Source organism: Leptonychotes weddellii, chromosome 2 (genome assembly GCF_054177405.1).
Source record: "Leptonychotes weddellii isolate Sample4059 chromosome 2, ASM5417740v2, whole genome shotgun sequence".
Classification (NCBI taxonomy): Eukaryota; Metazoa; Chordata; class Mammalia; order Carnivora; family Phocidae; genus Leptonychotes; species Leptonychotes weddellii.
This window is the reverse complement of record NC_138370.1, coordinates 118,035,649-118,062,719: the sequence shown is the minus strand read 5'-3', so window position 1 is coordinate 118,062,719 and position 27,071 is coordinate 118,035,649. Positions and strand designations below refer to the sequence as shown.

The 27,071-nt window shown below is 37.3% G+C and overlaps 1 protein-coding gene and 1 non-coding gene across 20 annotated transcripts in view; both read right to left on the bottom strand.

Moving 5' to 3' along the window:
• Positions 1–495: 495 nt before the first annotated feature.
• SEC31A (SEC31 homolog A, COPII component) overlaps positions 496–27,071 on the bottom strand; it is an 85,665-nt gene continuing 59,089 nt past the window's right edge. For 3 of the 19 annotated variants that reach the window (XM_081812219.1, XM_081812223.1, XM_081812225.1), the window contains 8 exons: positions 24,590–24,682; positions 23,556–23,682; positions 21,364–21,705; positions 11,769–11,824; positions 10,247–10,510; positions 7,280–7,399; positions 2,135–2,206; positions 496–1,086 (listed from right to left, as the gene is read on the bottom strand). In XM_081812219.1, the coding sequence (XP_081668345.1) occupies positions 907–1,086; positions 2,135–2,206; positions 7,280–7,399; positions 10,247–10,510; positions 11,769–11,824; positions 21,364–21,705; positions 23,556–23,682; positions 24,590–24,682 (1,254 nt within the window). In that variant the 3' untranslated portion in view covers positions 496–906. Of the gene's footprint in view, positions 1,087–2,134; positions 2,207–7,279; positions 7,400–10,246; positions 10,511–11,768; positions 11,825–13,447; positions 13,487–21,363; positions 21,706–23,555; positions 23,683–24,589; positions 24,683–27,071 lie in introns of all 19 variants that reach the window. The other 16 variants (XM_081812221.1, XM_081812226.1, XM_081812229.1 and 13 more) reach the window with 7 other exon arrangements.
• LOC115943832 (U6 spliceosomal RNA) lies at positions 3,637–3,743 on the bottom strand. The gene has a single exon (XR_004078418.1). It is a non-coding gene; the product is annotated as a U6 spliceosomal RNA (small nuclear RNA).

Here is a 27,071-nt window from a genome sequence, read left to right as displayed (position 1 = left end):
TAACCTGAGCCGAAGGCAGACGCTTACCGACTGAGCCACCCAGGCGCCCCACCACACTGTTTGTTCTTAAGATAAATTATAATAAAATCACTTAACAGAAAAACTGGCTGAAAAATGTCTGCCTTAGAGTTAGAAATTAAAGTTTTCCTTCTAAATTTAAACCTCAGAGCTCTCAGTGACTTTTAAAAAGTGGATGAACAAATTTCTAAATATAAACTGGAGATAATTCAATCTTAAAACTGAAACAGAATATTGAAAACATTTATTAATACAAATAAGTCAATGCATTCCACAGAATGAAAATGCTCAGTCTTTTCCAACAGATATTTAAAGCTAGTGATCCCACTCTTCATTAATCTTTCCTAAAATCTATGTAGCAACCTCTAGATTTAGTTATTTGTTCAGGACCTGAGTGAAGCCAAAGACACAAAAAATAGGGATTAAACCAAACTCTGAGCAGCTGTTTAAAAAAAAAAAGACTATATACACATAAAATAGGATTACACACTTTAATGTGATTGACACAGAGGAAGTAGGGAGGACACGAAAGAAACTTAGTTTTAGCTCCGCTTTATGCATAACCAGATGCTCTTTTTCCAAAAAGTATACTGAGGTTTTAAAAACCACATTTTATCAGAATACTTCAGGAAAACACACTATGTGTAATCCAGGAAATACACTATTTGCAGAATAGGAAAATCATCATGGGCAATAAAAGATTAAAACAAAAGAAAGCACCTGGGTTTTGAGCAGTTCTAAGGTGAGTATATCTGCAGAAATAGTGTAAATGCTCTTGACTGGCTATTAATGGAAACATGCTAATGAGGATTGGTCCATATCTTAACATTTTTAAAAATATGTTTCTTTGGAAAAATGGCAATATGGGCTGGGAGTAAAGATGTCCTTTTAGACACCCAGCTTATTGGCCTGGGTGAGAACGACTTTGAGAACTGGCATGAAAGCTGAGGTCTCACTGAAGTTGCTGGTGCTAACTATGTGGGTGTGGATGGTCAATCCTTCTGAGTAGTTTCGCGATTCAATGCTCCTTGCAATGTTGTGTAAACCACTGATGATTGTGGGTGAAAGCTGAAATAAAGGTAGAATCAAGAGAAAAAAATTAAATTAAGGAAGAATTTCCCATAAACCCTGATATTTAAAAGGAGACTGAAACAAATATTATAAAAAAGCAAATAAACCATTTAGCTTTTCTAAAAATAGTCTTTTGGACCAAGCAACTCTTTAAGTTATAAAGGAGAACCACGACAAGATGATTAATGTAAGGAGATTATTATGAATTATGAACATGTATGAGTCAGTTAATTTTTTTATAGAAGCCAGCTTTCCTCCCCCAAGTTGAAATGCTAACGTCTTTCTCCACTTAAGAGCGTTAATTCTTCAAATATTTTAGATATAGCCTCACACCTTTTAAAACTTTTCCCATGCACATGAAGGAATTTAAAGGTTCTTAATCATTTTATCTCAACGTAAGGACCCAATGTACTCTAAAACCATGTCTACAGTAGAGACCCTAAACTTGCGGTCCACTTGTGTTCATAGGGCAGCAGCTACCATGTACTCAATTTATCAATTCTTCACTGCTTTTTGTAATCTTACCATCTCTTAAAACCGTAACATCTCGTTTTTATCCCATGTCATTACTTGGATTATATGCCTATACTTCTGAGGGAAGAATTTATTTTGGATCAGTCCATGGACCACACCACTTCCACTGTTACATCAAATTTCTTTGGTTCTCATGACATGAGTGGTTATTTTTATCTGATGGGATTGATGTGAGGAATGGAGAAGAGGAATGTTAAAATGCAGAATATATAGCCACATATAAAACGAACAGAAGGCCAGTTACCTTAGGGCCAATACAAAGCAGATTATATTTCTACTCTTTGTTATAAGAAAAGTTAAAATTGCAACCCTATCTCACAAACACACACCCTCTCTCCTATTCCCTCATCCCCAAATTTAAATGACATATAAAATTCAGTTAGAGAAAGCCCATTCTATCACTGTCATCACAATTTTGCCCCCAAATATATTACATGCTAGTGCTGATGAGATGTTTACTAGAAACTAGGAATAAATGATTATTATGAATCCTTTTTCCCCACAAACTTACTGTCTGTTCCCTAAGTTTATCATACAGAAACTCCAAGCGTTTGCTGGCGTCATCTAGCTTCCTCTTGGTTTGCTGTAGGAGAAGAAAAACAGATGTGTTACATTTGGATACTTAACTTTTATCCAAAGACCTTGCCCTATCTCATTTCACTAACCCTTACACTCCTGATGCTGAACAGCTTCATTTTATAAAGAAATGGAGGCAACTATGACTCAGAAACTTGAACAGACCATTAGGACAGAGTTCAGTAACCTATTAATGGGGAAGGGTAGGAGGATAAGGGGCTTCCTTCTGGAGTGCAAACTGGAGTAGTGGTTGGATTTCACATGAACTGTCAGCTCATTTGACAAGGTGTGTGCATGTATAACTGCACTATCCACAAGCAACAGGAAGGGCCATCTGGAGGCAGCAGTGGGTCACTGTATTACAGAAAAGAGGATCTAAGGACAGCTATTTACAACAGCAGCAAACACAGAAGTGAACTGGAATCTTACTGTAACCTTTCAAAAATATTACTTATATACTCAGTCACATTAATATGTTTAATCCTGCTTCTGAGCTTTCTTTTTTTAAGTAGGATCCATGCCCAGCTGTGGAGTCCAGCGTGGGGCTTGAACTCATGACCCCCGAGATCAAGACCTGAGCTGAGATCAAAAGTTGGATGCTTAACTGATGGAGCAACCCAGGTGCCCCTTTTTCTGAGCTTTTAAAACACCAAGAAGGAAAAAAAAGAAAATTACCTTCTGGTGGCTTAAGATTACTAAAAGGGAAGTAGTAAAATGAGTTCTTAAATCAAGGAGTCCTCCCACCTCCCAATCCTCGTTCTAGAAATATAGTGAGAGAAAACTATTCTAAAACTAAAATTAAAGGTTTCAATTACAATGTAATTAAGCTAATAATGTACATTATGCAACAGCTTTAGAAGTGACACTGTTTTTCAGTATTTATTGAGTGCCTACTATGTGCCATGCTCATGTCTCAGAGACCTCAAATTCTACTGGGTGGGAAAAAGATACTAAATAAACAGTATGTTGTAGATGAGATGGTGATGAATGCCATGAGGAAAGAGTTAACAGAGTGAGGGGCTAGAAGTTTAGGAGTATGAGGTGGTAAAGAAAGGCTGGGTAGCTACTGGGACATTTGAGAAGCCTGGAAAAAGGGTGGAGTGAGTAATGCAGTTATGTGGGGGAAGATTCCAGGCAGAAGGAGCAGCAAGTACAAAGCTGTTGATGCTGACATGCTCTTGGTATGTTGGAGGAAGGAATGTCAATCTATCAAAAGAGAAAGGAAAAGCTCTGAATATTTCCCCACGGAGATGATGTGAGCTGTGGGTTTTTCATATACGGCTTTTATTATGTTGAAGTATGTTCCCTCTACACTTACTTTGTTGAGGGTTTTTATCAGGAATGGACTTTGTACTTTGTCAAATGCTTTTTCTGCATCTATTGAAATAACCATGTAGGTTTTTATCCTTTCTCTGCCGGATGTGATGCATCACTTTGATTGGTCTGTGAATATTCACAAATTTGTGTGTCATCCTTGTGCAGGGACCATGCTAATCTTCTCTCTATTGGTCCAATTTTAGTATATGTGCTGCTGAAGTAAGCAATGATTGATCTATGAATACTGAACCAGCCTTGCATCCCGGGAATAAATCCCACTTGACTGTGGTGAATAATTTTTTTGTTTGTTGGTGAATGATTTTTTGTTTTTTTTTTTAAAGATTTTATTTATTTATTTGACAAAGAGAGAGAGAGACAGAGAGAGAGGGAACACAAGCAGGGGGAGTGGGAGAGGGAGAAGCAGGCTTCCCGCCGAGCAGAGAGCCCAATGCGGGGCTCGATCCCCAGACCCTGGGATCAGGACCTGAGCCAAAGGCAGATGCTTAACGACTGAGCCATCCAGGCGCCCCAGTGAATGATTTTCTTTTAAAGATTTATTTATTTGAGAGAGAGAGAGAGAGAGAGCGCAAGAGCACGTGAGTGGGGGGAGGGGCAGACAGAAAGGGAGAGAGAATCTCAAGCAGACTCTGCACTGAGCACAGAGCGTGATGTGGGACTTGATCTCATGACCCCAAGATCATGACCTGAAATGAAACCAAGAGTCAGAAGCTCAACTGACTGAGCTACCCAGGTGCTCCTGTGAATGATTTTTTTAATGTATCAACATACCAATAGCATTTTTCATAGAACTAGAACAAATAATCCTATAATTTGTATGGAACCATAAAAGACCCCAAATAGCCAGAGCAATCTTGAAAAAGAACAGCAAAGCTGAAGGTGTCACAATTCTGTACTTCAAGTTATATTACAAAGCTGTAGTAATCAAGACAGTATGATACTGGCACAAAAACAGACACATAGATCAATGAAACAGAATAGAAAATCCAGAAATAAACTCACAATTATATGGTCAAATAATCTTCGACAAAGGAGGCAAGAATACCCAATGGGAAAAAGACAGTCTTTTTAACAAATGGTGTTAGGAAAACTGGACAGCTACATGCAAAAGAATGAAACTGGACCACTTTCTCACACTATACACAAAAATAAACTCAAAATGGATTAAAGACCTAAATATAAGACAGGAAACCATAAAAATCCTAGAAGAGAACACAGGCAGTAATTTCTCTGACATCAGCCATAGCGACATTTTTCTAGATATGTCTCCTCAAAGGAAATAAAAAGCAAAAATAAACTACTGGGACTACATCAGAATAAAAAGCTTCTGCACAGCAAAGGAAACAATAAACAAAACTGAAAGGCAATGTACTGAATGGGAGAAGATATGTGCAAATGACATATCCAGTAAAGGGTTAGTATCTAAAATATATAAAGAACTGATATAACTCAACACCCCCCCAAAAAATAGTCCAATTAAAAAATGGGCAGAAGACATGAATGACATTTCTCCAAAGAAGACATACATGTGGTCAGTAGACAAATGAAAAGATGCTCAATATCACTCATCATCAGGGAAATACAAGTCAAAACTACAATGAAATATCATCTCACACCTGTCAGAATGGTTAAAATCAACAACACAAGAAACAACACAGTGTTGGTGATGATGTACAGAAAGGGGAACCCTCTTGCACTATTAGTAGGAATGCAAACTGGTGTAGCCACTCTGGAAAACAGTATAGAGGTTCCTCAAAAAGTTAAAAATAGAACTACCCTATGATCCAGCAAGCGTACTACTATTTACCCCCAAAATACAAAAACACTAATTCAAAGGGATACATATACCCCTATGTTTATTGCAGCATTATTTACAATAGCCAAACTATGGAAGCAACCCAGTGTCCACTGATAGATGAATAGATAAAGAAGATGTGGTATATATACACAACAGAATATCATTCAGTCATAAAAAGAATGAAATCTTGCCATTTGCAACAACATGGATGGAGCTAGAGAGTATAATGCTAAATACGTAAGTCATTCAGAGAAAGACAAATATATGATTTCACTCACATTTGGAATTTAAGAAACAGAATAAACTACCAAAGGAAAAAAAAAGAGAGAGAGACAAACTAAGGAACAGACTCTAAACTACAGAGAAGAATATGATGGTACCCAGAAGGCAGGTGGGTGGAAGGATGGGTGAAATAGGTGATGGGAATTAATGAGTGCGCTTATCATGATGAGCACTCAGTACTGTACAAAATTGTTGAAGCACTGTATTATATACCTGTAATGAATTAAAAAAAAAAAAAAAAAGAAGAGAGAGAAAGAGATGAAGATATCAAGCATAACATTACAAACTAAGTCATGCTGCAAAATTACCTTGTGTTGTCTGGACATAACTTAAGTGAAAATACGTATTACAGCAATATTGTAAAAATGATTCCAGCTATTGATGAAAAGGATTTGTGTGGAAGAGAACCCTGATAGTCCCTGCTCAAAGTTAATCTCATCTAGCTACCGGCAGGAGCGCTACCCCAGGGGCAGAGTCAGTTGGGCAGGATAGGATATTAGGACTTTCCCCCCTAACTGGTTACAGGAATTACAGGAACAGTTTGTCTTTTGTGGTTCTCTTCTGCCCCAGGGCTCCTGTGGACCCAGAAGGAAGATGATATGTTGACCTAGAGGAGTTTAAACTCAACAAAAATTTATTGAGCTGGGCTGTGTACTACGTGTCTTCTCAACCTCTCTATACTGACTCATGCCTGAAGGAGAGCTGGAGTTTTCCTTCATTTTTATTAGGACTCTTCTATTTTTGAATGACTGTGTCCTATTTAGAGGTGTTCACAGGGGACAGTGTATGCTAGGCTATCTGCTTCATCTGCTCTCTGTTCCTCACTCAGTGTTTCCATCACTTCCAGAATGCTAGGCATGATGCTAACCTTTCCCTGCCTCTGCTTTCCTGACACATTTAGTACAGGGAATAGCCTTCTAAAGGACCAGAAGAAAGCTGCACATATTAATACTCAATGTTTGATGAAACAACAAATTCCAGAAGCTGTTTTTCAAGCATACAAGTGGCCAGTGGCTAAATAAACATATTCAATGTTTACTGGCAGAAACTGAGATTTCATCTAAAACAAGACCAGCCTTGTTGGATTTTTGTTGTTGCCAATACACAGGCATCCTCTAAATAAACTAAGTAAAATCAGTTGCTTTAACTATGAATAGGACTCTAGACTCTAAAACAATTATTTTTAAGATCTTTGCAAAGTTACATATAAGATTATCTACTTTTAAAAGTTTTGATCTAAGCTCAGAAAGAAAGCCCAAACCTGAACTTCTTACATACCACCATTCTGTTCTATTTATGGGCCAAACCCGAGGTTTGCTACTGAGGGGCAGTGCAGCATAGTGCGTGAGAGCATACATTCTGGACCTAAGCTGGGTCTGAATTCTGGCTCTGACCTTGGGTGTTACTTAACAGCTTTTTGCTTACTTTAGTTGTCTGTAAAATAAAGATGACAAATTTACCTACCATGGGGTTGCTGTGAGGATTAAATATTTACATATAAAAGAAATTAAATACATTTTTATATGTAAAGCAAACTATATAAGTGCTAGTTTTATTACTATTGTACAAACTTCTAAAGTATATCTTGTAACACTTCATGCAATTACACAAGAGCTCCATAAGTGATTATTTTAAATAAGCAAAATATGAGAAAAAAATACATACAGGATCTGTGGCTGAAGAGAGGCAGCGCTGAATAAGATCCTCAAATGTGGTCTTTAGAATGAGGTGCTCATCTGGAATAGGTTTCTTGGTAATTTTTTCTGTTGGCAAAGACTGCACATGCTGGAAGAAATAATACCATAAAATGACCAGAAACGACCAGAAACTATACACAAAGCCCTGAAACTCTGTGATAAAGAGAAACCAACTAACTACCTTGTAGATAGGCTGTTAAAATCAAATGACAAATTAACATGTGAAATCCCTTGGGGATAAATAAAAATGAAAATCAGATATTCAGTAGAAGGTACAGGCTTCTACATCTTTGATTTTCAAAAACAGAACTGGATATAAAGAATTTGGTCAATTATGGAACATATGTTGGTTACTACTGTATGTATCTGGTGGGAAGTAGACAACAGACCTACCATGCCAGTAGGAAATAAAAAGAACAAGGCATTTACAAAGCTGGCTAGTTAGAGTGGCTGCTTGCTCTGCTGTTGGCTCATTTGTTTATCTTGGCATTCTTCTGTTCTTTGGTTTACTCTTGAAGGTTGGTAACTGGTCTATCATCAAACTGCAAGATTTTTTTTTTTTAAGATTTTATTTATTTATTTGAGAGAGAGAGAGAGCGTGAGAGAGAGCACAAGTAGGGGGAGGGGCAGAGGCAGAGGGAGAAGCAGGGTCTCCACTGAACAGGGAGCCCAATGTGGGGTTCAATCCCAGGACCCTGGGATCTGATCTGAGCCAAAGGCAGCCGCTTAACTGAGCCAGCCAGGTGTCCCCAAACTGCCAAGATTAAGTCAAAAGCTGGGATATAAGAGACCATAATGTTACTGAATGTACAGATGGAAAGACAAGGAATTTTTTTTTTTTAAAGATTTTATTTATTTATTCATGACAGACAGAGAGAGAGAGAGAGAGAGAGGCAGAGGGAGAAGCAGGCTCCCAAGGAGCAGGGAGCCCAATGCGGGACTCGATCCCGGGACCCTGGGATCATGACCTGAGCCGAAGGCAGACGCTCAACCATCTGAGCCACCCAGGCGCCCAGAATGTTTGTTTTTAAAGTTCTGATTTATTAGTTCATTCATTCAAAAATATTAGGCAATTATGTGCCAGGCACTGTGTATTTGTGAGCCAATTGAGAAATGATCTCAACTCTCTGGCAATTTATTAGGCTAAAAGAAGAAAAAGAAAGTTTTAAAGTGTCATAAAAAAAAGTTTACATTTACTGTCTTAATGAAAGATGTTACTTGAAAAAAAAGTAAAAAAATAAAATGCCATCAATACATGTTAAGATAGCAACTGTATTGCTATTTAATTGCTAAGTTAACAGTAATGGAACCAACAGATAATATAACTAGAATTTAACTGAGGGGAAAGCTCTCTCCAGGAAATTATATCAGAAGGACAAGTAGGAGTTAACTAGTTAAATGAGAAAGGAAAAGCATTCTGGGTAGAGGAACATGTACAAAGGAAGGATCATGATTCAGGGGACTAAAAGGAGGCCAGTGTAGCTGGAGCAGAGAGACAGCAAGGAGGAGTATGAAGCTGAGGGCTTCCAGACAATGTTAAATATTTTGGTCTTTATCCTCAGAGCAATGCTTTAAACAAAGAGGAGACAAGAGCAGATAGATGGATCAAAGGCAGACCAATTAGAGGATCCTGCACTGCTGAAAATTGGGGATGAAGGCAGCATAGATTAGACTGGAAGTGTAGACCAGGGATTTGAGAGAGATTTTAAAAGAGTATCAACAAGATTTAGGGATAGATTTGAAAGTGGGATTAAAGGAAAAGAGTATAAAGATGATTCTCAGGTTTTCGGCTAGATTAAATAGGAAGGATTATGGTGCCATTCACTGAAACAGGAAACACCAAGTTTTTGAAGGCCAGGTTTGGGAGGGGTATAAGGTATAAGGGGTATAAGGCTTCAGAAATGTTGAGTGTGAGGTGCCTCGGAGACATCGAGGTAGGCAGGTAGCTGGATGTAATGGCCTGGCTGAACACATACATCTTGTGCAGCATTCCCTTCCGATGGTAACTGAGGTTCTGGTCTAGATGAGTAAAGCATGAACACCCCAGGTCTAAACAAAAGTGAATGGCTGGGTAGCTTCCCAAACTAGCATAGACTTGTAATCATAAAAAAAAATTAACAATGATCTTTATAATTTATAGTCCTGTGGAAAAAAAGTCAGTTCTCCCACCTCCATCAAAACACTGGTTTTTATAATTTAGAAGTTCCTTAGGTAGAACTCTCTCTTAATAGTAAAGCATACCTTTGTGATAGAGATACATCTTTATAAATTTGACTTTAATGAATCAAAGACAAAACCAGAACTAGTTTTATACTTTGTGCAGGGATTTGTTTCATCTTCTTATGTTAACTTTGACCCAAGCTCTTCACTTTTCATGAACAGATCAAAATGTTTATCTTTGTATGTCTAAGTCAGTTATATGTGATTTTTTTTATCATCTAGCACCCTGCCAACTAGCTGTATGTGAAAAGCAAGTACAAATTTATATCTCCATCTGAAGGTATGCTGTATATTATTAGCTCTTACACATACACAAGAAAAGATATAACTCATTACATTTTTATTTTATATTTTAAAGGGAAAAACCTTTGGAAATAGCTTCTGCTTAGCAAGCCTGGCTGAAAATATGGATTCAACTGATCTAAAATTATGGCTACGGGTTAGGTCAAATGAAATACTGCAATTGTCAAGTTAGTGTAAACATACACTAGCAAATATATGAGCCTCTTCTAGAAAGTTTACGGCCATGTAATTGAAAAATATCTACGCACGATCAATCTTAAAAAAAGGGTTACTATTATTTATTTAGGTTGTCTTAATTGAAACCAAATTTAGATGTTCATTAATAAAGGTGTAAACATCAAAGTTAACACATTAAAAAAATGAACTGAAACAGAGCCATCTCCCCATTCCACTTATGCAGATTTACTGTTACCTGGATGGTATTTCCAATAGGAGCCCCTGGGGCGCCTTCAATATTGGGCTTGGAGAAAGATGGTGGCATGCCTGGTTGACCGAGGGGTTGTTGTATGCCATGGAAGGTCTGGCCACCTGCAAGATGTGGCTGTGGAAATGAAGCTTGGCTTGACAGAGGTACGGGAGCTGAAGGCTGTTGCAGCAGCATCTGTGACTGGGGGTCACCCAAAGGGTTCATGATTGGTGATGTGATGGGAACAGGAGGCATAAAGTTTTCAGGCATCTTTTAAAAGACAGAAATAAAAGACACCAAGCATAAGAAAAAGAGTATCATTTACTCACCTTTAAATAAGGTTAACATTTAAAAAAATAGAATACTTTTTTCAAATGAAATTTTATGCAGAATTCTAGAGTAAAACATAAAAGTAGAGCTAATTTGGCTAAGAGGGATAGAGAGCTCAAAACTGGACCTCTCAGTTTCCCCTTTGTTTTCCATACTTCCTCTCATATGGGGAGCCAAAACATGGTGTTTTGAAAGAGGATGTTAAAGTCTAGAGGATTGGGGCGCCTGGGTGGCTCAGTTGGTTAAGCGACTGCCTTCAGCTCAGGTCATGATCCTGGAGTCCCTGGATCGAGTCCCGCATCGGGCTCCCTGCTCAGCAAGGAACCTGCTTCTCCCTCTGACCCTCCCCCCTCTCATGTGCTCTCTCTCTCTCATTCTCTCTGTCTCAAATAAATAAATAAATAAATAATCTTAAAAAAAAAAAAAGTCTAGAGGATTATATCTAGCCATAGTGGAATCAGATATGCCAAATGTGTGTTTGTATTTAATGTGATCACGATGTAATACTCCTCTTCCTAGATTACTAAGTGGATATTACCTGTCAATTCAATCATATTAAAAGTAGTGGATTAAATTTCTAATTATTACTAACGTAAATTTTGGGGTTTTTTGAACATTTAGTGCTCCCAATTTTATTGTTATGACCTCTCATTACTATACTTAAGGAAAGAAAATCACCAGAAGTTAAAAAAAAAAAAGTAGAAATGTTTGGGAAGGAAGAAGGAGAGAAGAATCTTATCTTGTGTTCCAACAGCTCTCAACAGTTACTGACAGTTAAACAGTGCTCAGCTATAAGGTTATTTCTTCATTCACACTATATGTGATAGATAAAATAGTCCAAAATATAATTACCAAATTCATGACTACTGTTGGAAACAAAAGATCAAAGTAACCCCAAAAAGAAAAAAATCATTGAAAAATTTTGTTTCCTGCTCTTTGAAAGAGACCTGTTGGGAATTCACATCTTGTCTTCTAATGGGAATTAAATTCACACCACCATATTGTTGTGTTTTTGTTTTTTTTTTAAACTTTCTTTCCTTCCCTTCATGGAATAGAAGATATAAGCTGAAATACACTTTAAACCTATCAGTCAGTAAGCTTTGCTTTTAAAAGGATCAGTGAAGGATGGTGTGTTCCAGGTGGCTTTGTGATTAGCAGAACATCTGCAGGCAACTGGATGGACATCTTTTTCTAGTACCTTCTTCTTAGGTACTCTGTTCAAAGCTGGAGGATCATTCCATCCATTCTGAGGACCTATAACAGATAATAAAGGGCATTTTCCTTTAGAATTCTGAAAAGAAGAAAACTCAATTGTATCCATCTTATAATACCTTCAAATTCTGCCTTAACCCCGAGGATAACTCACAAAAGTTTTACCAGCTGAGCTTTGGGGATCACTCTGAAGCCCTGGATTCTCAAACTCATTCCCTCAAACATTCACAAGGCCTTGGCTTACCAGGGAAGATAACTTGATATTATTTCCATTTAAAGTGAAAGAGCTGTACTAAATTTAGGGATAGTGAAGTCTTTATGTCTATATAGATGTATAACCTTCAAAGATCAGTTAGAAATTCTCTCTTAATAAAGAAAAAATAAATCACCTCAGTCTGCTAAAAAATAAAAAAATAAAAAATAAAAAAACCTACTTTTGCTATATTCAGCATACAGAAAAGAATAAAAGTGACAATCTCCTATTTCCCAAGAGAGCAACATAAGCAATTCAACATAAGCAAAATCATCCATATGGCAGAAACACTGTTAAAAAAAGGTCTCAACTACACAATACTGCAATTTCATCATCTTTGCCTTAGGAATTATTTATAAAGTAGAAAGCACTTAAGTATCTGTGATAAGATTTTTTTAATGCCACAAAAAAAAAAATTTCAGGTTGGCAGCAAATAGAAAATTAAATTACTGTCAACTTTAGTAAATTTCCCCTAAAAACCCCCCAAAACCCTTCATCTCAAAGTGAAAAACAGACATCAGTAGCAGAATTCATTAAGTACTTGAATGCCAGTATCTTTAAGAAAACATGCCAGAAATAAAGACAGGATAATTTTAAAATCAAAATGTAATCATTTTATATTTCATTCATTTTTGTGTATGTTTATAGTTAAAGCAAAAAAATTACTCCTCTTTCAACAAATTAGACATTCCTTCAGAATTTTACCTTTTACTTGTTTTATTGATATCCATGACATTAAATCACAACAAAATTGCTTAGCAGACCATGATGTATGTGATCCATACAAAATGCCACAGAAATTTTTTAAAAAACTAAATCTTCCAACCAGCACGTACTCATTTGCCTTGATTTTTTTTAAGTTTACTTACTTAATTTTTTTTAGTAATCTCTATACCCAACATGTGGCTCAAACTCACGACCCTGAGAGCAAGAGTCATGTGTCCTTCTGAGCCAGCCAGGTATCCTTCATTTGCCTTGATTTTTAATTTTCTACAGGTTTACTAAGAATCAATGCCAAATGAGCCTCAAAACACTCAAGAGCTAATCACAAAATATTAAGCTACATGCTGCTATCTGTTTAACAAATTCTCAAAGTTCTGATCATACATAGAGAATCATTCAAATCTCTCTCATCACCTTCTAATCTTACTCCTAAGACAATCTTGATATAGTCACTGTCTTTATGATTATGTAAAATAGACAACTTTAATGATTTAAAGCTACTGTGTCACCATGTTAATTCAATCAGTTCTAAGATTTGATTTGATTAAGAAGTCAAATTAAAAAATGATACTGATCAGATTTAGAATATCATCAACTTTGAGGTTCACATGCATTATTGTGAATGGTCATTCATTAACTATATTCAATGATTGAAAAATTTCCAAAGATATATTTTATAACCAATTCACCTTCCAACATAGGTGCCTGGTCTTGCATAGATTGATTTTCTGTAGACAAAATGTAAAAGTCACTTAAACAGCATATAGCATGAAAAACATTCTAAACTCTATTTCTCATTTTGTAATTGCTTCTTCTCCCTCCATCAACCCAAAAAGGAACAAACTAATTTTATAAGGGAAAAAAAAAACTTCCTTTTAATCAAGTCATGTGAAATGTCTTCTATCTAATTAAGAAAATAATCAGTTTTGGGGGTAAATCAAATTCATTTAGGTTGTGTCAGATCCAATTAACTCTTAAACATCACTTTCTTCTCTTACTGTGCTGTTTCTTCTAAGAAAAAATTTTGTTCCTGCCTATTTAAAATAATATTTCCCTGTTTGCATGGATTTTTTTTTCCTACTATTTGATCAATAACATCACTGGTGGGGGGAGCATTTAGTACTAGTTAAAGCTGTCAACCAAAATCAGCTGAGGATCTTGTTAAAATGCATATTCTAATTCACTGTGTATAGGGTAGGGCCTGAGATTCTATTGGTCCAGCTAGCCCCCAAGTAATGCCAATGCTGCTTGCTGGTCAAAGCCCTCTTTTAGTAGGGATTTAAAGAAAAATGGGAGGCCTTCTACACTGTCCTGTAGACTTCAGTGCTGTACTTGTTAAAGATAAGAATGTCAGACAATCTTAGCAACGTGGTGCCACTTTACTGCCAGATTTGGGACGCTGCATCCCATGTAATTTCATGTAATTCATGTCACACCATGAATATAAGCATAAATGACAACAGGCCCAGTAAATAAGGAACCATCTTATATGGTCTTTTCTGTAAAAATATATGGATTTGCAGACTGTTTAGCACAAGCCTTCCAGAAACCACTACTTAAGAGAACGGAAGTTTCTGGCAGTGGACAAGAGGAAAAAAGGCTGAAAACTAACACAGCAATGCCAAAATGATCAGATATTCAGGGTCAGGCCAGGCCCAGCCTCAAATCAAAAGTATGCAGTGGAGGTATATTATATGCACATGTAACTTATAGAACAAGCCAACTTCTTCATCAAGGGCTTAACTAAAGAAAGAAATGATCAAGGATTTCCTATTTTTTATAAGTGATTTCCTATTTTTGCCTTACACGACGATTTTACAACCTAATTCCCCATGCAAGATACAACCTCATAGCACTACTGTCAGTAAAGCCTTGGGAGTCACTGTGTGTGCGTTATTACAGAGGACTGACGTGATGCACAACTACTAATGTACTCTCTAGCATAAGACTTCCACTTCTGGGTGGAGGGAGCCCGTATATTACAAACCTAAAGTACCAGAAATACCTTGGCCTTGACCCTTTTCTTCAGAACATAGTTTCAACAACATGCCTCCTCTCCTGACCCAGGAGAGGCAGGAGAAGAGCAGTCTCCCCTCTAACTTCTCATGGCAGTGACTCAAGCCCTGGGAATTGAAGCCTGGGAGGGTATCCTGAGATTTCACAATTAGCACACTATTAGCACAAAAACGTTTCTGGAGCAACTTCACAGGACCCTTTGGTAAAATGACTCTAAATTTATAATGAAATCAAATCAAATTCAAAACTAGGAATGACACTTCATCAAAATCAGAAACAAAAAGACTCGCAACAGGAATGGATAGCCAATGGGCTAGCTCACATAATTCAAGGGTACAGATGTCTTGTTGAGTAGAAAGTAACAGTTGTACAATAATCAAAGTTCTCCCTCAAAATATATGTCTGACTCCTCCCAACCTCAAACCATGTAATATATTTAGCCCAGATAATCCTTGTTCAAATCTCTTATCAATTTAGTGCAGTTTTGTCTCAGCTATAACTCTAACCCTTTTCAATCTTATCTTTTATGTCTTTAAACTGACTGTTTAAATATGACTTTTTAAAAACACAATTAAATTGATCTCTATAAATACACTTTAATAGCCACATTAGGTAAAGCAAGCTACATGAACAACAAGAATATCTCTAAAAAACAGTATTATAGATGTGCAAAATGATACTCTTGGTCAGCATTTTAAAAAATCAACACCGCATAGTCATTTAGAAAAATCAATACAGCATAGTCTAATCTTGGACATAATTCTCTCATAAAACTGTAAAGAAAGATAATCTTTTTTACTCTTTCAAAAAAACTATAAAATGATGATAAATCTTACTTTTTTAGAACATGACATGGACTCTAAAGGGCATGAAAAAAATGGTTCATGGTGTAATGTTAGGAAAACCTGTAAGAGGAGTGCCTGGGCGACTCAGTTGGTTAAACGTGAGACTCTTGATTTTGGCTCAGGCCATGATCTCAGGGTGGTGAGATGGAGCCCCACAATGAAACCCACGCTGGGCATGGAGTCTGCTTAAGATTCTCTCTCTCCCCCTCCCCACCCCGGCTTGTGCTCTCTTACACTCTCCCTCTCTCTCAAAAAAACCCCAACAACTGTAAGATGTAAAATGGTATGTGTGTGTATTATGATCTCAATTCTTGAAAAATACAAGCACACAATGAGATACTACTTCTTACCCATTAGAATGGCTAGAATTAAAAAAACAGAAAACAGTAAATGTTGGTGTAGATGTGGAAAACAGTATGATGGTTCCTCAAAAAATTAAATACTGAATTAAGTATTGAATTCGATCCAGCAATTCCATTTCTGGGTATATACCCAAAAGAACTGAAAGCAAAGCCTTTAACAGATATTTGTATACCCATGTTCAAGAAGCATTATTTACAATAGCTAAAATGCCCATGTGCAGATGAATGGATAAACAAAATGTGGTATATACATACAGTGAAATATTATTCAGCTTTAAAGAGGAAAGTTCTGATACATGCTACAACATGGATGAATCTTGGAGAGAGTGAAATAAGCCAGTCACAAAAGAACAAATACTGTGATTCTACTTATATGAGATACCTAGAGTAGTCAAATTCACAGACAGAGAGTAGAACAGTGGTTACCAGGGGATGGAGGAAATAGGCAGTTATTTAATGGTTACATAGTTTCAGTGTGGGATAACAAAAAAGTTCTGGAGACAGTGGTGATGGTTTTTCAGCAATGTAAATGTACTTAATGTCACTGAACTATATACTTAAAAATGGTTAAAATGGTAAATTTTATGTCAGTATATTTTACCACATTAAAAAAAACATATATATTTTAAAGATTTTATTTATTTACTTGACAGAGAGAGACACAGCGAGAGAGGGAACACAAGCAGGGGGAGTGGGAGAGGGAGAAGCAGGCCTCCTACTGAGCAGGGAGCCCGATGTGGGGCTTGATCCTAGGATTTTGGGATCATGACCTGAGCCGAAGGCAGATGCTTAATGACTAAGCCACCCAGGTGCCCCTAAAAATATTTTTAATATATGCATACAGACATACATATAGGTATGTATATATGGGTATGAAGGAAATAAATTAAGCCTGTATTAGTGCTTATATTTGAGTGGTAGAATTATAGAAAATCTAAATTTTATTCTTTATACTATTTGGAGTCTTTAAAAATCCTACAGTGAAAAATTAATAAAAATCAAGGAAAAAATAATTTAAAAACTGAATATGGCATGGAATTGGAGGCCCTTATCCACCTTAGTGTAGGGATCAGTTCTCCACAATGTCTTTGGGGAAGGAAGACGGAACTACTTGGTCTCACATATAGGAGTTGCAAACCATCTTTACTTGAAACCCACTTCTCAATGAGAACCTTCGTAGGTATTCTTGCAAAAGCATAATGTGGGATCTGTATTTTGGCTAAGATACTTCTCAGTGGATTCATGGAAAAATATTAGTGGTATGGAGACTTGGCTAGAAGACAATTTGAGACAGAGATAACAGAGCATCCTTCTTAACCACGTACCTCCCCTTTCCCCTATAAGCCTAGCATGTCACATTAAAAGTAAAAGGGTTGGGGTGCCTGGGTGCACAGCCAGTTAGTTAAGTGTCAGACTTTGGTTCTGGCTCAGGTCATGATCTCACAGTGGTCATGGGATTGAGCCCCCCAACAGGCTCCATGCTCAGTGCGGAGTCTGCTTCAGATTCTTTCTCCTTCCCCCTCTTCCCCTCCCTGCTCACATGCTCTCTCTCTCTCTCAAAGAAATAAATAAAATCTTTAAAAAACAAAAGGGTCACGGAATTAAAAATTAAAGTTTAGAAAGACATGAATCCTTGAGGTCATTTTCCAATGACACAAGATAAAACAGAATTATCCAAAGAAAAGTAATAAGGGAGGTTATCTTGTTTTCTTTCATTTGCTTAAAAGGTTAAGCCAGATACTTATAATAATTTGAGTAAGGAATATTTATGAAAATTAAAAAAAATCTTTTTCAGGACAGTTTTGTGAAAATATGTAACATTATGCCCCTTCAAGACTATTTTATGTGACAAAGCACAAGACTATATACCTAAATTAAATCTTCCATGTTTAACAAAATCAATAACGTTCACTCAAAGACAGTTTCATGACAGCGTGAAGGTCACTTTATCAGAAAACAATTTTTTGAGTAAAATTCTAAGGCCTTCATATTTGACAGTGCCCTTCTTTAGTAATAACATACATTAAATCAGGAGGGAGAAAAAAGTGACAGGCAGTATCCTAATTATCCTAAAGAGTAAAACAGAGAAAACTTCCTGCTTGGTGTGTTGCCACCACTGAAAGGACACTGTCCTCTCCTAACTCAGGCTGTTGTTACTTTATATCTAGAACTGAGAGGACTGTTTTCTGACTCTGCCATGCTGTCCACAGTCTATTTTGTAGGACCACCACTTCCACATTAACCTCCCTCAAGTACCACTTTGACCACGCCTTTCAGCAGTTCAAACCCCTTTGTAAGCACCTTTCTTCTTACTGTATGAATTATAAACTTCTTGCCCTGGCATTTAAGGCTTTCCAAAACTTGGCTCAAATATAAATTTTATGTTCCAACTTATAACAAAGCTATGTGCTGTTCACTAGAAACGTACTGTCCTTTTCTGCCTCCCTACCACTGCTGGGACTAATTCTGATGATAGACCAAACAAGTACTCATTAAGAATTTACTGAATGAATGTTCTGATGATTACAACATTAGTTTCTCTGAGCCTCAGGCATATAATTTTGTGGTTCACTAACAGTTAACAGGCCTTGCAAATCCTAATGTCTGTTAAGAATTATCCACTAGAGGGGCGCCTGGGTGGCTCAGTTGGTTAAGTGACTGCCTTCAGCTCAGGTCACGATCCTGGAGTCCCTGGATCGAGTCCCACATCGGGTTCCCTGCTTGGCGGGGAGTCTGCTTCTCCCTCTGACCCTCCCCCCTCTCATGTGCTTTCTCTCTCTCAAATAAATAAATAAAATTAAAAAAAAAAAATTATCCACTAGACAAATGCGATTTCCAAGTCCTATAGAGAACCATTATATGATCTAAGACACATAAGGAAAAAGATAAAATTTTCAGTCACAATTATTTGTATACCATACATAAAATTTTTAGAAAATAAAAAAATAAAATATGGTAAAGCTAACACCATTAATTAAAATACAGGGGGCTATTAACATGCAAGAGGGTAACAAAGCAGCTGGCTCAGTACATGCTGAGTACCGAAAAATTTCTGCTGCTTCTTCCTATTAGTCACTGTTTCTCAGCCAGGTTAGAACATTCTGTTACTTTGTATATAAGCAAAGACTATCTCAAGACCAAATACACTTTTGCTTAAGGAGAAGAAAAATACCCATGCAAATATTTAACTTAGATGATGAAGTAACAAATGCCTAAAACAGTGTTGTTGTATGATTTTTGTAATTCCAACACTGATAACTTTACGTCAGGACTAGACCATTTGGTAAAGAATGAACTCAGGCTCTGAAGACTGAGGGACCTGGGTTTGTATCTCAACTTACAAATTCTCACCATGCAACCATGAGTTTAACTCCTAGGAAACCAAGTTTCCTCAGGCCAATTAAAAAAATATATATATTTCTGTTTCTCATGGCTCTGAGAATTAAATAAGAAAATATATGGCAAATGAGGGTATATGTCCAATGTATGTTCAATAAATGATAATTCACCTCCCTATTTCCCTGCACCACTTTTAAACAGGGATTTTCTGGAACCCTAATCTTTCGATCAAGAACTCTTAGACCAGAATGGACACTATCTTCACTCACTGAGGTTTTAGAAGGTAATTTTTTGAACTCTGTAACTGCATTTCAGCACTCTTCTCTAAAATATCAACCTACTTAACTGTTTATATTAAAAGTTACAGAAATTTTGTTTGTGCAGTAAACGGTGATACAGATATTGTGTGTGTGTGTGTGATTTCTGGTATTTTGGACTTTATTTTATGTATTAGAGAAGAGAGGAGATAGGTATATAATTCTGGATCCATAAAACTTTGTTAGAAAAGAATACTTCCTCAATAGATCCTATTTCATGAAAAGTATTTTCAGTAATTACAGCTACTGCTTAAAAGAAAAAATATATATGCTGGACTCTGCAGGAACAACTTCAGTATTAGGAGCAAGGCAAGATTCATTCATCTCTTTGCCCCTCTAGTTCAAAAACCAGTTATAATCTAAAAGGGAAACTATTTTCAAATACCAACAGGCACAGAGCGCTAATACTGAGTCAGCTTTTGTGTAATCAAAGCAAATTTTACAGTCACTATCCCCAAATGTTTTTTTTTTTTTTAAAGATTTTTATTTATTTATTTATTTGAGAGAGAGAGAATGAGAGACAGAGAGCATGAGAGGGAGGAGGGTCAGAGGGAGAAGCAGACTCCCTGCTGAGCAGGGAGCCCGACGCGGGGCTCGATCCCGGGACTCCAGGATCATGACCTGAGCTGAAAGCAGCCGCTTAACCAACTGAGCCACCCAGGTGCCCCACCCCCAAATGTTTTAAGAATATATTAATGCATTCAATCTTCTTCATAAGCTTATAAGTAGGTACTATTATTATTCTGAGGAAATAGGCTTGAACAAGTTTAAAGAACTTTTCCAAGTTACGTAACTAGATAGTAGTGAAGCTGGGACATAAACCCAGGAAGTCAAATTTCAAAGCCTACATTCTTAACCAATATGGTTAATGGTTTTTAACCCTGAGTCATCGGTCCCTTTTTATAACATGATTTTGAGCCTCTATTACTATCCCAAATAAAAATCAGATAATATAGCCTACCCATAAAAAATTAATGTAATGTTCTAATTGTAATGAGATAAACCAGAATTTATAAAACATGTATTTCATCATAAAAATAATTTAAAATTATGATTTTAATTAGAAAATTTTAGGCACAACTACACTATTAGACTATCTACCTATCTATCTATCTATCTAATCCTTGAAATTCCCAAAATGTCTGAGGCTGGTATTGCCCTAATGAAGAATCGCTACACTATTGTCCACTGACTTTCTATTGTCTTAGAGATCCTCTCTGTCAGAGTTGTGTTCTCTCACTTTTTTCCTTTAGATAAGCATATCGAGATCCCTCATTTTTATAAATAAACATAAAATTATGTAGAATCTCATTAAGACACTATACTGTTTAATCTCCATGAATGAGTTAAAGGCACAAATAATTTTAAAAATTGCAAACTTCTCAGTAAGAACAGAACAAAGTTTTGCTCTAAAGAAATGTCAATTAAATCTAGTTTCATCCACCACTTATCTTGCCAATTAATTTCTTATCACTTATTTTAAGTTCAGAGGCCGATGATACACTCTTAGCCTTTTTAAGTTCTGAAACTCTCCTCATTTAGTGACTAAAGTTCATTATGGGACAATCACACTTTCAGAAATAGTTTTAGAATTTGTTATAAAAACTCCATTGACACCTCAGATCACTCTGTTTACACAGAGTCAGACCTGATTGCCCTCCACCCACCCAGGTGTTCATGAAACAATAAAGGAGGGAGCCAAACCACACCCCTTTCAAGCGCAGACCTGTTCTTTGCGACGCAGGCAGCTCACTGGCAGCAGGCAGTGTACCTGTTGTTCCAGGAGGCAGCGCGTAAGCTAAAGACGATGGTGGAGCTCCTGGTCCGCCGTGCTGGAAGGATGCTCCGGAGGAAGGGGGAGGAGGGAAAGAAGCAGCAGAGCTGGAGGTAGGTGGAGAGGCCTGGTGCTGTGTTGCATACAGCTGAGACTGCCCAGAATAGGAAGAAGCAGGAGATATGTAAGGGGTGTTAGGGTAAGCGTTTGAAGCAGAAGGAGCAACAGGCTGCTGAGGTCGATACATTGTTGACCCCCCTGTTCCGAAGGAATACTGCTGGGCTGGTTGATAAGCTACACCAAGGAGAAGAAACAGAAATTTTAATTAGTTGTAAGTTTATTCAGACAGCAATAAGAAAAACCCAAAGTTATTTCACTCTACGGAAATTATTTTCATCATTATTCTTATAACAATAAGCTACAACCAAATATTAACACTTTCGTGTTATGCTTTTGATACCTTGGATACCCTTAAATAATACTAAGAGTCATTGGATCCAATATTTGAAATCTGCCATCTCCAGACTGCTGTTGGCTATGAAAATCTTTGAGGAACGCCTGGGTGGCTCAGTCGGTTGAGCATCTGCCTTTGGCTCAGGTCATGATCTCAGGGTCTTGGGATGGAGCTCTGTATCGGGCACCCTGCTCAGCGGGGAGTCTGCTTCTCCCACTTACTCTGCCCCTCCCTCCCAACTTGTCCTTTCTCTCTCTCTCGCTCTCACTCTCAAGTAAGTAAATAAAATCTTAAAAAAAAAAATGTTTGAATCATCAGACCCAAGAACTACAAGACTGATACTTTCCTGCCCCTGGGAAAAGACTGCAGTGACACCTACTAGCTCCCAGATGGAACCACGCAGGAATTACATGTTCAAAGCACTTCCCCTTACAGTAAATTATAAGGACTCTGGTGGTGGCTCAATATCTCTCCCACTGTAAGAACTGTAGGGTGAACACTATTGTTATGAATCAAATACCTTCTCCAACATCTGGTAATATCATCAGCTACTCAAACTGTGATTTTGAGCATAGTTCCAGATTAAAAGCCAACTCTCTATGGTCCCTGCCAAAACAATTACTATACAATATTTTATATACTGTGCACAGTTGGTTAGTAAGCCTTCAGGCAGCCAACTAACATTCTAATGCAAAGATCTGAGCCCAAATTAGAGAATACTATCACATTCTTCATGACCAGGGCTAGGTATGGACTTCTATAGAATGAATCTACTAGAACTGTACTTATTTTACTCTGAAGAGAGCACGAGCGAAAAGTTGTGTCAAATCTGTATTCATGTTAAGTAAGAACATCCATTTTAGTACAGAACAGACTTATTAGGATTAGTTCTTACTAGGCAGTGGCCTCTTGCTTTTGTAATAGTTGTTTAGTCATACAATTTTCCCCTTGGAGATTTTTATTTTTTTGGTCAATTAAATTTTAAAATAGTGGTGATATTTTCTTTCAAAGTGCAAATGTTTTCTAAAAAACAAAAGCCAAAGGTGGGTACATGTCATTATTATATATCTGTCAAAATTCATAGAATGTTCAACACCAACAGTGTACCCTAAGTTAACTATGTGTCAGTGTAGGTTCATTAACTGTAACAAATGGACCACTGGGGTGCAGGCTGTTGATAGCAGAGGAGGTTGTGCATGGGGGCAGGGAGGATACTGGAACCTTCTGTACTCTTCACTCAAATGTGCTATCTAAAACTGCTCTAAAATAAAGTCTATTTCTTAAAAAGATGATATAAATGGAAAACAACAAAAACAAATGTCCCTAGGAACCATTTTTCCAAAAATGGTTAGTGTCATCTTGCTTAAAGGAAAAGAATATGCAACCAAATCCTTTCAAAAATTCTGTTTTTTGTTCCTACCCAAATCATCGGACAATTCACTGTCCTTCGTAATCGCTCAGGAACAGGAGCCAACTGCTCTGAATGGACTGACACAGGAGCTGTTTCCTCGCATGCTGATTCAGGATGCTTCCCAGGGAAACAATGTCTCTCTCTCTCAAGTCCTACACAGAATGGTTCTTTACTTGTTAAAACTGATTTGATCATGGGTTTGGAGCTCCAAAGTGAATGGTTTCGCCATTAGAATAAGACATGTGGCTGTACTAAGGACTTCAGGGTTGCACTACTTACGCTGTGGCTGTGGATAAGGTGGTACCTGGGTGTGCATATGACCCGGAGAGGTGGGAAGCTGAGCTGTGGCAGCATTTGGGTTAACATTTCCATGCATTATGAAACCTGGAGGTGGAGGATTTTCTCCCTAGGGAATGAGAATATGATAAAAAGGAGGATTACATTTGGAACCAAGAATCTTACCCAGATGGATTTATAATCTCTGAAATGGAATTGTGTTTATTTTTCTAAAAAAAAAAAAAAATTTATTGTGTAAGAAACCCTGCATTTTGCACATTCTATCTTCTTTAGAACACATTCTCTGAGCAACACATTCTAAGTGATTTAAAGATTAAACAGGTCCAAAGTAATAAATGCAATGAATGGCAACAGATGCTAATAACTTCATAAAATAGTGTCAGTGATATTCATACTAAGTCACCAGGATTTTCCATCTCTACTAATTTCATCCACTACTCCACACTTTGGAAATATAAGCATAAATGCCACAAGGGAACTTTCGCTTCTCTTCAATTTCTGCAATGCTCAAAAAACAAAGAAAAAAGAAAATCTTCAGTGAAATCAGATTTAAACCACTGTTAGAACTTTAGTTGATATTTTTCTAGCTGAGGTCAATTTAGAACTGCAAAAGAGGGGCACCTGGGTGGCTCAGTTGGTTAAGCGACTGCCTTCGGCTCAGGTCATGATCCTGGAGTCCCAGGATCAAGTCCCGCATCGGGCTCCCTGCTCGGCAGGGAGTCTGCTTCTCCCTCTGACCCTCTTCCCTCTCATGCTCTCTCTCATTCTCTCTCTCTCAAATAAATAAATAAAATCTTTAAAAAAAAAAAAGAACTTCAAAAGAAGGAGAGGGATAAGAAAATAAACGAATTGTCCTAAAAACTGCTTCTTGCATCCTAAAGCATTAAAAGGCAATAAGCAGGCAGACAGATGGGGGGAGGAGAACTTAAGAAAAGCGGGGGGGGAGTAGAGAATATTTAACTATATATATTTAGGTGAGCGGAATTCTGCTCAAAGATGAATAATGAAGGATATACCTGTGTGTCAGAGGGAGAGGCTGCAGGTGGATGGCTGGGAAGGGCGGTAGGAGTTTTGTTACTCCAGGTAGTGACAGTAGGGGCAATTCTAACCTGAATTGAACAAAGAAATACCAATCACAGAAAATAAAAAATAAAAATGTTAAAAGAAGAAAAAAAAACCCAAAAGGCAATAATAGCCGGATGCAAAGCAAAAAGTAAGAACAGCAAGATACTATATGTTAGTCAGGCAATTGCTTTCAAGGTAGCTGGGATTCCAAAGGAAAAGCACACATTCACAATGAAACAGGGGGAGGGAGGCAGGAGAAAAATCAATATGAAAACCTAAATCAAAGCATAAAAAACAATGCCATTCAAGTGTCAGGAATAAGGGAAAAAAGCTAGTTCCTGTAAGTAGGTAAGGAAAGAAGACATGGGGGGGAAGGTAATTGAGTAAAAAAGTGATTTTGAAGCATTAATAGTATTCATGCTACTATTAGATCTGTAAATATATTGCTATAAGCTCCCTTTTCTGGATTTTATTAGAACCACAAAAATCTTATTAGTCCCATATGAGGCTTAGAAACATACAATCAGAGAATATTAGAGACCACCCAGTCTAATCCCCACCTTTTACCATTGAGAAAACCAACACCCAGAGAAATGAAGGGGTTTGCTGAGGTCCATACAACTAGCTGGTGACATTGCTAGGACTGAATCAGGCCTCCTGATTCCCAGGCCAGTATTTGCTATACTATACCACGCTGCTTACCCTGGAGTCCTGAGATTTTCAAAACAATTTTTTAAGCCATCACAATCTTTTTTGTCAAGTAAACCTTCATAGAAACTCTTCATTCAGCATAAGATAAGCTTTAATCAAGAAAATCACTACTTAATTTACTACTGAATTTGTTTTTCTTTTCTTAAAGGATGAGACTGCTAGGTCAAAGTATAACAAAAGTTTTCCAGTGTTTTTACATCTTCCCAGAAAGACAGATAAACCCAGGGACATAAAGAGTAAATATTTTCTTTTCCCAATATAGAGGGTGTCTCACTTCAGTACCCGGAGACAGTGTGATTGAACTAAAGGGGCTTGAAAGTTCTAACACCAAGTTGGCCATTAACTAGCCACACAATGCTAAGAAATTCAAGCTCTAAGTCTTAAAACTGGCTTGTCACTTGACCTCTCTGCCTCTCAGTTTTTCTAGCCATTGCCTGCTTTGCCCCACCTATGTCATAGGCTTTCTAAAACTAGTGCAATCTCCACAAGATTGGGAAATTTAATCCGTTTTGTTTACCAATATACCAACAGGTAGAATAAAGATAGACACTCATAGTAAAGCTCTCAAAAAAATAATTGTCAAATAAAGGAAAAAACAAAAGTTAAAATCAAAAGTAATCTATTCTGATTAAGTATTAATCAAAAGTACAGTAGACAAAAGCACACAAATTGATCTTTTTTTTTTAGTTTTCCATGATTTTATATTTACTTTTGCTGCAATGAAATATAAAAAAGGCCTTGTCAGGACGCTGGGGTGACTCAGTTGGTTAAGCGTCTGCCTTCAGCTCAGGTCATGATCCCAGGGTCCTGGGATCGAGTCCCACATCAGGCTCCCTGCTCAGTGGGGAGTCTGCTTCTCCCTCTGCCTCCCGCTCCCCCTGCTTGTATTCGCAAGCTCTCTTGCTCTCTCTCTCTCTCTGGCAAATAAATAAATAAAATCTTAAAAAAAAAAGAAAATTATAAAAAAAAAAAGGCCTTGTCAATTCTATCAATAATCTGTTGTATTTAATTAACTCATTTTTTTTTTTAAGATTTATTCATTTGAGAGAGAATGAGATAGAGAGAGAGCATGAGAGGGGGGAGGGTCAGAGGGAGAAGCAGACTCCCTGCCGAGCAGGGAGCCCGATGCGGGACTCGATCCCGGGACTCCAGGATCATGACCTGAGCCGAAGGCAGTCGCTTAACCAACTGAGCCACCCAGGTGCCCATAATTAACTCATTTTTAAAATAATCTGTTGTATTTTATTTTATTTTATTTATTTATTTTTTAAAGCAGTTTTTTTTTTTTTAAAGATTTTATTTATTTATTTGACAGAGAGAGAGAGACAGCAATAGAGGGAACACAAGCAGGGGGAGTGGGAGAGGGAGAAGCAGGCTTCCCGCAGAGCAGGGAGCCCAATGTGGGGCTCGATCCCAGGACCCTGGGATCATGACCTGAGCCAAAGGCAGACGCTTAACGACTGAGCCACCCAGGCGCCCCTAATCTGTTGTATTTTAAAATGGGCAGAGTACCTGCTAACTTTGTTATCAGTGAAGACCATTTTTTACTTATGAAAATGTACTTTCCATTTAAGAACATGAAGGCTATCTGTGGGTCCAGAAATACAGTAGACACAGTAAACTTATAATAATGATTCAGAATAGAATACTCAAAAAAAAGAGTACATTTTCTAAGAATATTTTATAATATTAACCAAATCACCCAAAAAATTGTTCCCACTA